The sequence below is a fragment of the Hyla sarda genome, chromosome 7, assembly GCF_029499605.1.
Source record: "Hyla sarda isolate aHylSar1 chromosome 7, aHylSar1.hap1, whole genome shotgun sequence".
Taxonomy (NCBI): Eukaryota; Metazoa; Chordata; class Amphibia; order Anura; family Hylidae; genus Hyla; species Hyla sarda.
Genome location: NC_079195.1, coordinates 132,134,504 through 132,149,547, shown reverse-complemented (window position 1 = coordinate 132,149,547; position 15,044 = coordinate 132,134,504). Strand labels below are relative to the sequence as shown.

The 15,044-nt window shown below is 40.7% G+C and overlaps 1 protein-coding gene across 6 annotated transcripts in view; it reads right to left on the bottom strand.

The window, feature by feature from the left end:
• Window positions 1-15,044, bottom strand: part of CCSER2 (coiled-coil serine rich protein 2) — a 209,585-nt gene that overhangs the window by 26,822 nt on the left and 167,719 nt on the right. For all 6 annotated transcript variants that reach the window (XM_056530764.1, XM_056530763.1, XM_056530765.1 and 3 more), the window contains one exon: window positions 10,418-10,516. In XM_056530764.1, coding sequence (XP_056386739.1) covers window positions 10,418-10,516 — 99 coding nt within the window. The remainder of the gene's footprint in view (window positions 1-10,417; window positions 10,517-15,044) is intronic.

Sequence of the window (15,044 nt, the reverse complement as noted above, 5' to 3'; positions counted from 1 at the left end):
GTTTTGTCCCATACGGGAGCGCATACGGCAGGGGGGAGCTAAAAGCTCGCGCTCCCGTATGTCACCGTATGCGCTCCCGTATGTCATTCATTTCAATGAGCCGACCGGAGTGAAACGTTCGGTCCGGTCGGCTCATTTTTGCGCCGTATGCGCTTTTACAACCGGACCTAAAACCGTGGTTGACCACAGTTTTAGGTCCGGTTGTAAAAGCGCATACGGCGCAAAAATGAGCCGACCGGACCGAACGTTTCACTCCGGTCGGCTCATTGAAATGAATGACATACGGGAGCGCATACGGTGACATACGGGAGCGCGAGGTTTTAGCTCCCCCCTGCCGTATGCGCTCCCGTATGGGACAAAACGTAGTGTGAACCCAGCCTTACAATGTGCACAACCTTTATACCAGTGTTTAATGTTGCCGTCCTCTCAAAACAACAACAACAACACACAGACATTACAGGGGTTATCCACCATAAAGGGATTTTAGTACTTACCTGCCAGAACTTACTGTTGCATTTTGTTCTCTAAACTACACATGCCACAGTTCCATGCTTGAAAGTTTGAGGTCACTTTCCTTCCTCCACACATCAGCCACCCCACTCAATGAAACACAGTGTTTTCTAACTAGGGGGCCTAAAGCTGTTGCAAAGTTGAAGCAGGATAGGCTTCCTCTGATCACCTGACTAGCGAGGTCAGGTCTCGATGCACTGCAACCTGGGAAATCTCGAGACATGAGTAATTTTGTATGCTGTTAAAAATAAATATTGGAGGAATAATCACAGAAGAATTGTGAGACCATCGTCACAGGTACAGAAATTATATTAGGAACTACACTAACTTTTCAGCCCCTGTAGCATAGTCAAATAAAAAAAAAGATCCTGGAATACCCCTTTAATGTATTAACCTTTGCAACAAAAAAGAGACTACGCCCCAAAGTGGAAATGTCCAAATTTGGCCAGTATCAATATTTTGTGTGGCCACCATTATTTTACCAGAGCTTCCAGTTGCCAATGGAGTTCTCCTCCACGACAACATTACGGAGCTGGTGAATATTAGAGACCTTGTGCTCCCTCACCTTCGGTTTAAGGATGGCCCACTGTAATACTAGTGTTAGGCTCTGGCAATATACACAAATTCTCAAATAGATGGATTTTATGGACAGCTTTGCCCAACTGCTAAGACATCTAAAATACATCTACACACCATCATAACCTGATAACTAAGTTTAATTGAGCTGTACTGCCTCGCTTTGGTTTGCACTAAGGCCAAGTCCAGGTTCAATACATACAGTCATGGCCGTAAATGTTGGCAACCCTGAAATTTTTCAAGAAAATGAAGTATTTCTCACAGAAAATGATTGCAGTAACACATATTTTACTATACACATGTTTATTCCCTTTGTGTTTATTGGAACTAAACCAAAAAAGGGAGGAAAAAGCTAATAGGACATAATGTCACACCAAACTCCAAAAATGGTCTGGACAAAATTATTGGCACCCTTAACTTAACATTTAGTTGCACACACTTTGGAAAAAATAACTGAAAATCAGTTGCTTCCTATAACCATCAATAAGCTTCTTACACCTCTCAGCCGGAATGTTGGACCACTCTTCCTTTGCAAACTGCTCCTGGTCTCTTATTGGAAGGGCACCTTTTCACAACAGCAATTTTAAGATCTCTCCACAGGTGTTCAATGGGATTTAGATCTGGACTCATTGTTGGCCACTTCAGAACTCTCCAGCGCTTTGTTGCCATCCATTTCAGGGGGCTTTTTGATGTATGTTTTGGGTAATTGTCCTGCTGGAAGAACAAAGATCTCGGACACAAACCCAGCTTTCTGACACTGGGCTAAACAGTGCAACCCAAAATCCGTTGGTTATCCTCAGATTTCATAATGCCTTGCACACATTCAAACCACCCAGTGCCAGAGGCAGCAAAACAACCCCAAAACATCATTGAACCTCCACCATATTTCACTGTAGGTACTGTGTTCTTTTCTTTGCAGGCCTCATTCCATTTTTGGTAAACAGTAGAATGTGCTTTACCAAAAAGATCTATCTTGAACCCATCTGTCCACAACACGTTTTCCCAGAAGGATTTTGGCAAAATGTAGTCTTGCTTTTTTATGTCTGTGTCAACAGTGGGATCCTCCTGGGTCTCCTGCCATAGCGTTTAATTTCATTTAAATGTCGACGGATTGTTTGCGCTGACACTGATGCTCCCTGAGCCTGCAGGACAGCTTGAATATCTTTGGAACTTGTTTGGGGCTGCTTATCCACCATCCGGATTATCCTGCTTTTATCAATTTTTCTCTTCCGTCCACACCCAGGGAGATTAGCTACAGTGCCATGGGTTGCAAACTTCTTAATCATGTCGCACACTGGACAAAGGCAAATCTAGATCACCGGAGATGGACTTGTAACCTCGAGATTGTTGATATTCTTCCCCAATTTTAGTTCTTAAGTCCCCAGTCAGTTTTCTTCTCCTCTTTCTGTTGTCCAAGAAATTTTCTTTGAAAGTAATGATGCCCCACAGATGCTCAATAGGGATTGAGTCTAGAGACATGCTTGGCCAGTTTATCAACTTTACTCTCAGCTTCTTTATTAAGGCAGTGGTTTTCTTGGATGTATGTTTGGGGTAGTTATAATGTTGTAATACTGCTCTGCAGCCCAGTCTCTTAAGGAAGGGGGATCATGCTCTCCTTAAGTATGTCACAGTACATATTGGCATTTATGGTTCCCTCAATGAACTGTAGTTCCCTAGTGCCTGCAGCACTCATGCAGCTCCAGACCATGACACTCAGACCACCATGCTTGACTGTAGGCAAGACACTCTTGTCTTTGCACTCCTCCCCTGGTTGTTGTGACACACTTGACAGCATTTGAACCATATAAGTTTATCTTGGTCTTATCAGACCACAGAACATGGTTCCAGTAATCAATTTCCTTAGTCTGCTAGTTTTCAGAAAACAGTTTGTGGGCTTTCCTGTGCATCATCTTTAAAATAGGCATTCTACAGGGACAACAGTCATGCTGACTAATTTAATGCAGTGTGAAGAACATAATTTAAACATTAACAGACTGAACCTCCACCCCTATAACCTCTGCAGCAATGCTGGCAGCACTTATAAGTCTATTTCCCAAAGACAACCTCTAGATAGAATGTTAAGCATGTGCACTCAACTTCTCTGGTCAACCATGGCGAGTCCTGTTCTGAGTGGGAAAACACCATGGTGTTGCCCATCCGCAGGATAGGGTATAAGTGTCTGAGCATGGGGGGTCCGAACGATGAGAATCCCCCACGATCTCCTGTACAGGGCCCCGGCTCTGCCACATCTCTCCTATGTAAGAAGCTGTACGGCTGCAGTATGACACCATGTATCTATATGGGAAAGGCGGAGATGCAGCGCTGTATGGAGGAGGTGCGTCTGTCGACCTCAGTGAGGTGGATGACACGCGCATTAGCCGAGCAGAGCCATGGTAATGGTAATGCTGGGTCCCCGTACGAGAGATCGCGGGGGGGTGTCCCAGCTGTATAACCCCCCACAATCAGACACTTATGGGGATAAGTGTTCTATCGCTGCAGAACTCCTTAAACCTGTTCAGGACACAGGGCGTATGCATACGCCCTGCATCCCGAGTCCTTAAGGACTGAGGGCGTATGGATACGCCCGTGGGAATTACGGTCCCTGCCGCTAGCCGGTTGGGGACCGGATCGGGATGCCTGCTGAAATCATTCAGCAGGCATCCCGACACATCGCCCAGGGGGGTCCTGAGACCCCCCCCATGTCGGCGATCGGAGAAAATCACATGTCAATTCAGACATGCGATTTTCTCCAATTCCGGGCTGATCGGGTCTCTGGTGACCTGATCACCCGGAAAATAGGGCTGATCGGAGTTGTCGTCAGCGACAGCCCCGATCAGCCTAAGGGATATAGGAGTGAGGTCACAGAGCTGCGATCTCCTCCTATCCCCTGCCATTAGCAGAACAGAGTTCTGACCAATGGCAGTGCAGGACAGGGGGTTGCCATGGCAACCCCCATTCTGCCCGCCCCTGGATGTCGAGGGGATCGTGGGAAGAAGATGGCGGCCGTACCTGCAGGAAAAGATGCCTGGGGACACGGGATCTTCGCTGGAGACTGCTGGATCCTGGCTCAGGTAGGGAATCGTAGGTGGGGGGTAATTGAAAGTGAAAGTAAAACGAACTTTACTGTGGCAACCACTAGGAAGGCCAAACTGCAACTCCCAGCATGCCCAGACAGCCAAAGGCTGGACAGTCCAGGCATGCTGGGAGTTGTAGTTTTGCAACATCTGGAGGGTCACAGTTTGGAGACCACTGTTACAGTGGTACCCAAACGGTAGCCCTCCAGATGTTGCCAAACTACAACTCTTAGCATGCCTGGACTGCCCAGGCATGCTGGGAGTTGTAGTTCTGTAACATCTGTCCCTTCAGATTTAGCAATTTTCATGAATTTTTTGAAAATTGCTGCTCTACTTTGAAGCCGTCTAATTTTTTCAAAAAGCAAAAATATGTCCATTTTATGATGCCAACATAAAGTGGACATATTGTATTTGTGAAGAAAAAGAAAATTTATTGTGAATATCCATTTTCCTTACAAGTAGAGAGCTTCAAAGTTAGAAAAATGCTAAATTTTCAAAATTTTCATGAAATTTTGGGATTTTTTACCAAAAAAGGATGCAAGTGGCGCCGAAAATTTACCACCAAAATAAAGTAGAATATGTCACAAAAAAAACTCTCAGAATCAGAATATTTGGTAAAAGCGTTTTCGCATTGTTAATTCATAAAGCGACGGTGGTCAGAATTGCAAAAAAGGGCTCAGTCCTTAAGGTGAAAAAGGGCTGCATCCTTAAGGGGTTAAAGACCTTTTGTAATATGGTTGTTTGAAAAAAAAAAAAAAAAAAAAAAAAAAAAAAAATTATATATATATATATATATATATATATATATATATATATATATTTAATAAAGAAAACTGCTCCTGAAAATCCATCTACTAGGGGTCCCCACTAACCAGTCCTGCATCAGCATCAGGCTTGTCTATAATTAATGGACAAGAGATGAGTCGTGGACAAAGCTGCATGAGAAGACACACCAATCAATTCCCAAGACCACAAGGATTTCTCACACTGTGAGCTAAGAGGTTTAAGAGGCCTAAAATTTATATGTACATGTCAGGATTAGGTACCAAGTAACATTTATTTTCTTCTTCGTTGTTGGATCTGACAGGTGGTAAGCTTTAAATGGGTACTCCCCTGGAAAAAAACATTTTTTTTTAATAAACTGGTGCCAGAAAGTTAAAGGGGTACTCCGGTGGTAGACTTTTTTATTTATTTATTTTTTTTTTCAATCAACTGGTGCCAGAAAGTTAAACAGATTTGTGAATTAATTTTATTAAAAAATCGTAATCCTTATAGTACAACTTAGCTGCTGAATACTTCAGAGAAAATTATTTTATCTTTTTGGAACACCGTGCTCTCAGCTGACATCATGACCACAGTGCTCTCTGCTGACCTCTCTGTCCATTTTAGGAACTGTCCAGAGCAGCATATGTTTTCTATGGGGATTTTTTCTTTCTCTGGACAGTTCCAAAAATGGACAGATATCTCAGCAGAGAGCACTGTGGTCATGACGTCAGCAGAAAGCTCTGTGTTCCAAAAAGAAAATAATTTCCTCTGTAGTATTCAGCAGCTAATAAGTACTGGAAGGATAAATATTTTTTTAATATAAGTAATTTACAAATCTGTTTAACTTTCTGGCACCAGTTGATTAAAAAAAAGAAAAAAAGTTTTCCAACGGAGTACCCATTTAAACAGATTTGTAAATTACTTCTATTTAAAAATCTTAATCCTTCCAGTACTTCAGCTGCTGTATTCTCCAGAGGAAGTGCTTTTCTTTTTGAATTTCCTTTATGTCTGACCACAGTGCTCTCTGCTGACACCTCTGTCCATTTTAGGAACTTTGAGGAGAAGGAAAAGTTTGCTATGGGGGATTTGCTAATACTCTGGACAGAGGTGTCAACAGAGAGGAATGTGGACAGACAGAATGGAAATTCAAAGAGAAAAAAAATAATAATTTACAAATCTGTTTAACTTTCTGGCACCAGTTGATTTAAAAAAAAAAAAAAAAATATGTTTTCCACCAGAGTACACCTTTAAATTTATGGCATTCACTGTACAGTAAAAACATTACATCTTTATTCTGTGGGTTCAGTAGGATTACAGCACCACCAAATTTGTATAGCTTTATTTACATTTTAATACTTTACTGTACAATTGAAACATTTAAAAAAAAAAAAAAATATGTGTTGCCACAAAAAATGTGTGTTTCCACATTATAAAACCATTTATTTTTGCCTGATGGTGCTATGTTAGTGCTATTTTAACAGGACAATTGTATTTTATTTTTTTATTTGCACCATTTTGGAATGCATATGACTTTTTGATCGCTTTCTTTTCATTTTTCTGGATGGCAGATAAAATGCAGCTTTAAAAAAAAATAAATAATTGCGTTCAACGTGAGAGAAATGTGGACATTTTATGCTTCAGATAAAAAAATTTCATATAAAGAGAAAATATGTTTTATTTTTATTTTCACTTTATTTTTTCATTAAATTCCCACAAGGGAACTTTGACAGCGATTAGAGATGAGCAAAGTTACAGTAATTTGATTTGTCACAAACTTCTCGGCTCGGCAGTTGCTGACTTTAGCCTGCATAAATTAGTTCAGCTTTCAGGTGCTCCAGTGAGCCTCTCCTAGGACTGCATCCACCTTTTCCAGCCCACCAGAGCAACTGAAAGCTGAACTAATTTATGAAGACTAAAAGTCAGCAACTGCTGAGCCGAGAAGTTTGTGACAAATCGAATCACTGTAACTTTGCAAATCACTTTAAGATCGATGGTATAGTAGACTGCACCAGTGCTCTAGTGCAGTATATTATGCTTGTGAGCATAACAGACACCAATGACAGTCCTGGAGGCCTTTACAAGGCTGCTGGCTGTCATGGAAACCATCATTCCCAGTGATCATGTTGCTCTTTAGATGCAGGGATCGGGTTTTGATTGTGGCATGTAAATGGTTAAGCTTCCAGAAGCAAGGGTTTCTCCGGTGGTTACAGTTGCAGCATAGCTGCCATGCTGACAGTAGAGCTCCACGATCCCTGCACAGGAGACTTGTGCTGCCTTATTCTAGCCCCACCTTTCTATTATATAGCATGATATATATACAGTACTCATATATATATCTGCATAATATATAGTATATCGACACATAAAGCAAATCCCCATATTATTAAACTAATATATATTGTGTAGGTCCCTCTGGTGTGCCAAAACAGATCTGACAAGTTGAGGCACGGACACCCCTCCAAGATGTTTGCAGCAGAGGTGTGGCCTCCATGGAAGGATATTACTTTCCTACAGATTCTGGATCCGATTGAGATCAGTGTAACTTGGAGGTCAGTTCACTAACTGGAGCTCTTTTTCATGTTACTCAAACCATTTCTTAACATTTTTCCAAGCATAGCATGACATATTAGCCACTGCCAATAGAGAATGCTGCTGCTATGAAGGATTGTACTTTTCTTACAATGCTTGGGTAGGAGGTATTTGTCAAGATAACACACAAATCTAAATGAATTACCATAAGTGCCAGGACCCAAGATTTCCCAGCTAAACATTGCCCATAGCATCAAATGTCTTCTATAAGCTTGCTTTCTTGCCACATGGCCTCCTGGAGCCATCTTTAGTCCCTACAAGCCATGCACATGCACCTGTAAAACAAGATTCAGACCTCTTCCTCCATTATTCCATGGTCCTGCTCTGATGCTCACATGCCTTTTGCAAGTACTTTTGGCTATGGACAGAGGTCAGCATAGAGACACTGACCAGTCTAAAGATACACAGGCCCATTCCCGGCCGGCATTACCTTTTTCTGCAACTGTCAGATAGGCTAGTCTTCCCTCCTTGCATCATATATACCAGTATAAAAAAGACAGAGATCTCAATATCCTCACAGTATTCCTCAGTGTGTCAAGATGATTGTTTTAGAAGTAAACCGAGTTTAAATGAATCCTAGAACTGTGATATTGACTGCAGCTTCAGACTGATAAGACTTAGAAAATTGCAGCTCGAGCTGATTAAGTGACGGTGACTGATACGTGAAGACCCATCAGTATTCTATTCCTGTTCCTCCAACTCCCACATGCTGTATTTAAAGCAGACAGTATGGCAGCACTCAAGTCCCTAAGACACAGTTACTGCAGTGACTTTTCCACTATTTCACTAAAATCCAGTGTAACTCAGTAACTGCAGAGAAAAGGGTTCTCCCAGGGTCTTTACTGTTCATGTGCACGCAGAAAGCTCCCACATACAGTCCTATAAATAGCATCAATTTCTCAGCAAATTTAGCATGTGAGAGGGAAAAAAATAAAAATAAATTGCAAAAACTGAAAATAAATGGGTGTACACTGAATGCTTAAAAAAAAGGTGTTTTCCGGAAGTCTGAAACTGTAACCCTATAATCTGCTTAGAAGATCTAATATGAGGAGAGCATATTACAGACGCAGATCCATACCTCTATAATCCAAAATGTGAAAAACTATTTGTACAGACTGGATAATAGGAGCTAACAAAGATTAAATGTACACAGTTATTAATAAAAGAGTATTATTAGGATAAGTAAAAATAACTCCCCTTGCCATTTTCTACATTGTCTTATGGTTGGCTGCATAAACATGCATACTGAAAAGGCCATAAATCATAATAATAAAGGAAAGGGAAGGCAGGGCAAATGCTCCCCTCATGTATACAACCCATAACTACAAGTATGCTACATTGTTCTCTGTCAGAAGAATATCTTAAGAATAGGATGCGGAAATTGCTCATTTGCAGAAAGCTGCCACATACATCATTCTTGGGGGTCATTTGAAGTATTCAAAAGTAAAGCAGCTATACAAGAGATTCTATGTAATCTATATAACCCCCATTCAATTCATGGCTATAATTACCTAATTAGCTATTGTGTGCTTTTCATTTATAATTTTGTTGTTTAAATGAACCTTATGGCCCTCCTACAAGGGGCAGGTATCATTCTCTGGTAGATGCCCTGACAAAAAAAGTCTTTAGATAATGGCTGAGTGCAGCATAGGGCTGTATGAATGACACAGTGTTTATTCATGTGGCCCTTCCATCCAAAGCTCGAGCAGGGTAAAGGTTGTGTAATAGTTTGCTGATCTACAAGATTGGCACTCTTATTTTAGAGCACTGGGCTGTCTAATAGGGCCCTTACTATAAAATGGTTGGTTGAGATTAGAAACACTTGGCTGCTTTCTTCCACAAACAGCAACACTACTGCCTATGGGCTCTATATAACACAGACCAGTTCATTTAGATTGTACAGGGCCCTTTAACTGGTGTTTTCCAACCAACAACACTTATTATCCATGCACAGGGGAAGTGATGAGTGCCTGATCAATCAAGAAGCAACCTTGTTCCCCTGAATGAATAGCGATAGCTGCCACTCCCTGGTTCTATAGATAGCCAAACTCTGTACTTCGCTATCTTCACTAGCACCATAGAGTTTGTTGGAGTGGCAGTGAACATGTCTGACTGCTGAGGCATTCAACACAGAGAATATGAGACAATCAGTGTTTAGACACTTTAAGGGGTTATCTAGGAATCAAAAAACAGAGCCAGTTTCTTTCAAAAAAATGTTCCTCGTCTGTCTCCAGGTTGGGTGTGGTTTTGCAGCTCAGTTCCATTGAAGTGAATGGAGCCAATATGTAATACCCCACCCAACCTGGAGACAGACAGGGAGTGGTTTTTGAAAGAAATTAACCCTATTTTTCGATTCCTGGATAACCCCTTTTACTATCCTATAGAGTATTTAGTGTTGTTTGTGGGAAAACCCTTTGGAGTCTATTAGGATAAACTATCCCAACATAGAATATTATCTTGTTAAGAAAGAGCTATTATCTGATTGGTTGCACTAGCATCCAGAAATCTGCCCAAATAGGTCTAAGCCTACTGCTCAAAAGACAACACAAAACAGAACTGTAGAGCTCAGAAGAGAATAGACACAAGTTAGAAACAAGCCGCTGGTGGTCACATAACCTGGTTTGTTAAGACACAAATGGATAAAAAAAAAAAAAAAAAATAAACATGCAAAAACATTATTAAGGCTTGACAGAAAGAAACATGAACACAATGATGCAAGGTTTGCTGTTTTTGTTTCACACGGTCAGCTTGGTTAAAGAAAGAAATAGATAGACACATAGTCTATCTGAACTAAAAGATGCTGTTAACATGAAATAGAAGGTTAAGAGGTTAAATCCACTTCCATGTAAACAAATATATATAGTGCCCTATAAATATAAGGCAAGACTAAATACAGTACTCACTGAACTTCTCCTCCAGTTGGTCTGCGTATACTTGTCTTGCTGTTTTTGTTTTACCATCTTGGGCTCCTGGCCTTCTTTCTGGCATTTGCATGTTGTTTTCTTGGAGAAGAGAGAAATAAATATCATACAGGCTCACCACATGTTAAAGCTAAAGAAAACTTGAAGCTGTAGAAAATATTGAGGACCTTTATGATTTACTGTCCCAATGGGTATATGTTTGCAGCAAATACAGCTGAGATTCCCTTAAAGGAAAACTGTCAGCCTGTGTATCCACACTAACCCCATATAATGGGGGTGAACAGGAGTCCAATGAGGGGTCGCTTCCTAAAATATGTCCAGTAGGTCGTAAAATGTCCCCCAAAAGACCCTCTGCTAAATTCAGTGAATGGCGCGCTAGAGGCGGGGGCCCTTTGGCTCAATTTACATATTCATGGTCTGTGTCTCCACTTTTTAGTCAAGTGGAGTCACTGGTCACATACAATAATTGGGAGGCTACACACTAAAAATGATTAAGTGGACCGAGGTATTGAGTCGCACTTTACCTGTAGTGCCAAAAAAAAACAAGTAATAAAAATAGAAGAATCAGACCTCAAGGCACAGTTAGCAATTGGTAAGTGTATATGTATATAATAAAAGGGAAATAAAATGTAAAGACATTTGGCTGGTATCAAATATATTATATGCTTTATTTGAATAAAATATGCAATAAAATAGTCAAGATGTTGTCAAGTCTATGAGCAGGGTCATTGCTGGATACAATTTGTAGATAATAAAAGCAGTTCATACATATTATGCCATTGAGGATAATAACAGCCAATATTAGTAAGAGTGAATGTATAATTGTTTCTTTCTAGCATTCATAATATGGTTGCAGCGCTGGATATAAAAACAGAATAATGTAACTTAAAAGACTTCTAGTACCTGATGATGAAACAGTATAGTCTATTAAGGTTAGGGAATAGCGGTGTGCAGTTTGGCATGGGTGCTGGTGCACACAGCACACCCAGCCTGACTGTAAAAATACCTGCGATCTTCTTATGAATTGTCCCTGTCTGTTATAGAGGTATCCTGGCATGTAGATCTTGTGAGTAGATGGCTCGGAGCTGCGTCCGGCCCTGAATGGGTGAAGTAGCAGCAGTGAGGATATTGGATCATGGGAGCGGAGATATGCGCAGCACTCACAGCGGCGGAGTCCTCGTGCAGTGGCAGTTTCTTGCTGGATGGTGGTCTGCTAGGCAAGGGACTCAAGCGCTTGTGAATGGAAAAGGGTGCTTGTCTATGGTTAGAGGTGGCGAGTAAGACTGTTGGATAATAGATAGACACATTTCAGGGAAAAAACCCTTTTTCAATGGCAAAATGAGAATGAAAATGGTCCTAGAAGTATGGTTTATATAAGGTGCCATTTTAATTGGCATGAGGGTGTTAAAAACCAACGGATAATGCGCATCAGGGATCCCTCAATGGAATTAGGAGTGATGTCAGTATCTAGAAACGTACATCGTTCCAGGACTGTAAGTTAACCAATGTAAAAATATATATACAATATATGCAAGTTTAAAAGCGATATTACCAGCCAAAACTCTCAATTGTACAGTACATTTACCAATAAAAATCATATGTAAGAAAACAGGGTCGAATTATATATTGTGCAATCTAATGAAGGGGGAAAAAGTGGAGAAAAAAATTGAACACTTGAAAAAAATTGAACACTTGAAAAATGCTTGTAAATGGTAGATGTCAGTTGTGAAACTATAGTAACAATGTAAACAGTGGGATCTGAATGGAAAAATTACTTTGGACATAAAAGAATATAAATAAATAAAAATGAAAATAAAAATAGAATCGGAAAAAATAAGGATGAATAAAAATAAAAGTAAAAATAAAATAAAAAATTATAATATAAATGAATAAAAATAGAAATGGACTAGAAAATATAAAAAATAAAATAAATAAAAACATAATTGTGAACGAAAAACGTGGGGTATACCTTAGGGTCCAGATTCCGTTCAAGCACTGGGTACGCAGCCTGGCACTGAATGGAGAATTGGCCAGAGCTCAAAAGGGCATATAAAGAAAGCCAAAAATTTCCAGTTCTGAGTTGAGGCCTCTTGGTTCAAGTGATTCAAATTCGTAAATGTTCTTTGATTCAGCCCTAGACATTTTTTGCTATGAAAACTTCCCCCCTTTCAATTTTTCTTGATGTGTTGTAGCCCACAGAATTTTACCTGTGATGGGTCTTGATTGTGATGTTTGGTGAAATGCGCAGATAGAGGTTGTTCCTCGTTTCCTTTTTTAATATTTTGTATGTGTTCAGATATTCTTGTTTTCAATGTTCTTTTGGTTCTGCCTATGTATTGTTTATTGCAGTAGCACTGTAAGATATATATATGACCTGTTGGAGTGGCAAGTGAAGAGATCATTGATCTCCCAGTTAAAATTGTTAGTTGTGTTTTAGTTTTTGCAAAATGTGTTGTTTTGCAGTTTGAACAGGCCCCACATCAGTGGAAACCTTTAGTGGACAACCATGTATCCCTTTTTGTTTTATGTGAATTCTGTACTGTTGGTGCGACAGCAAGACCTAAATTTGGGGCTTTTGACTACCGTATATACTAGAGTATAAGCCGACCCGAATATAAGCAGAGGCCTCTATTTACACCCCCAAAACCCAGGAAAAGCTATTAACTCGACTATAAGCCTAGGGTGGGAAATACATCATCCCCCCCATGTAATCATCCAGACCTCGTCATCATCCCCCCCCCCCTTCATCATCACCGCCTGTCAATCCTTTCATCAGTGATCTTCAACCTGCGGACCTTCAGATGTTGCAAAACTACAACTCCCAGCATGCCCCGACAGCCATCGGCTGTCCGGGCATGCTGGAAGTTGCAGTTTTGAAACCTCTGGAGGTCCGCAGGTTGAAGACCACTGCGGCCTTCGTCATCATCCAGCCCCCCCTTTTGTTTTGTACTCACCTCCCCTCGGCGGGAAGTTAGGGTGAGCTGAAAAACTCTGCTTATACTCGAGTATATACGGTAGATGATTTGGTGGGTAGAGGGTGTGATGGAATGTATAGTTTTGTCTTGGTGTAGGAAAAAACAGTTTCTAATTATTGTCTCTATTTTTTGGTGGTTATCGTTGAACGGTAAAATAAGTTGTATGGTGTTGTTCTGTCTTGTGCAATTTTAGATTGTGCTGATTGTAAGAGTCTGGCTGTAACTGGAAATTTTCGGCTTTCTTTAGATTCCCTTTTGAGCTCTGGCACATTCTCTGTTCAATGCAAGGCTATTTTTATTTATTTAAATATTTTCTAGTCCATTTCTATTTTTATTTTACTTTTATTCATTTATATTCTTTTTATTTTACATTTATTTACTCATCCTTATTTTTTCTTATTCTATTTTTATTTATATCTTTTTTTTTTTTTTTTTTCTTTTTTTCTAGAGTAATTTTTCAATTCAGATCCCACTGTTTATATCGTCACTATAGTTTCACAACTGACATCTACCATTTACAAGCATTTACCAAGAAATCCATTTTTTTCTACACTATTTTTCCCCTACATTAGATTGCACAATACATAATTCAACCCTGTTCTCTTGGTTTTTATTGGTAAATTAATTTACTGTACAATTTACTGCGAGTTTTGGCTGGTAATCTCGCTTTTAAACTTGCATATATTGTATATATATATTTTACATTGGTTAATTTCAAATACAGTCCTGGGAATATGTACGTTTCTAGATACTGACATCACTCCTAATCCCATTGAGGAATCCCTGATGCGCATTATCCGTTGGTTTTTACCGCCCACATGCCAATTAAAATGGCACCTTATATAAACTATACCTCTAGGACCATTTTCATTCTCATTTTGCCATTGAAAAAGGGGGTTCTCCCCAAAACATGTCTGGCTATTATCCAACAGTCTTACTCGCCACCTCTAATCATTGACAAGCACCCTTTTCCATTCACAAGCGCTGGAGTCCCTTGCCTAGCGGACCACCATCCAGCAAGGAACCGCCATTGCGGTGAAGCACATGTCCCCACCCCCAACAATCCAATATCCTCGCTGCCGCTACTTCACCCATCGAGGGCCGGACGCAGCTCCGACCCATCTACTCAAGATCTACATGCCAGGATACCTCTATAACACATGGGACAATTCATAAGAAGATCACAGGTATTTTTACAGTCAGGGCGGGTGCACTGTGAGCAACAGCACTCATGCCAACCTGCACGCTTCTATTCCCTAACCTTAATAGACTATACAAAGGCCCCTTTCCCACTACATAATTACTCCGTTTTCGAAGTTCCGTCAGAAAATCGTCAGTCACTAAATCCTCTACGGCCGTTGGAAAATCCCATTATAGTCTGGGGATTTTTCTAATAGCCGTTTTAACCCGTTATTAAAGGAGTAGTCCAGTGGTGATTCAGTGGTGAGCAACTTATCCCCTATCCTAAGGATAGGGGATAAGTTGCAGATCGCGGGGGGTCCGACCGTTGGGGCCCCCCGAGATCTCCTGTATGGAGCCCCGACAGCCGGCGGGAAGGGGGCGTGTCGACCTCCGCACGAGGCGGCGGCCGACACGCCCCCTCAATACAACTCTATGGCAGAGCCGAAGCGCTG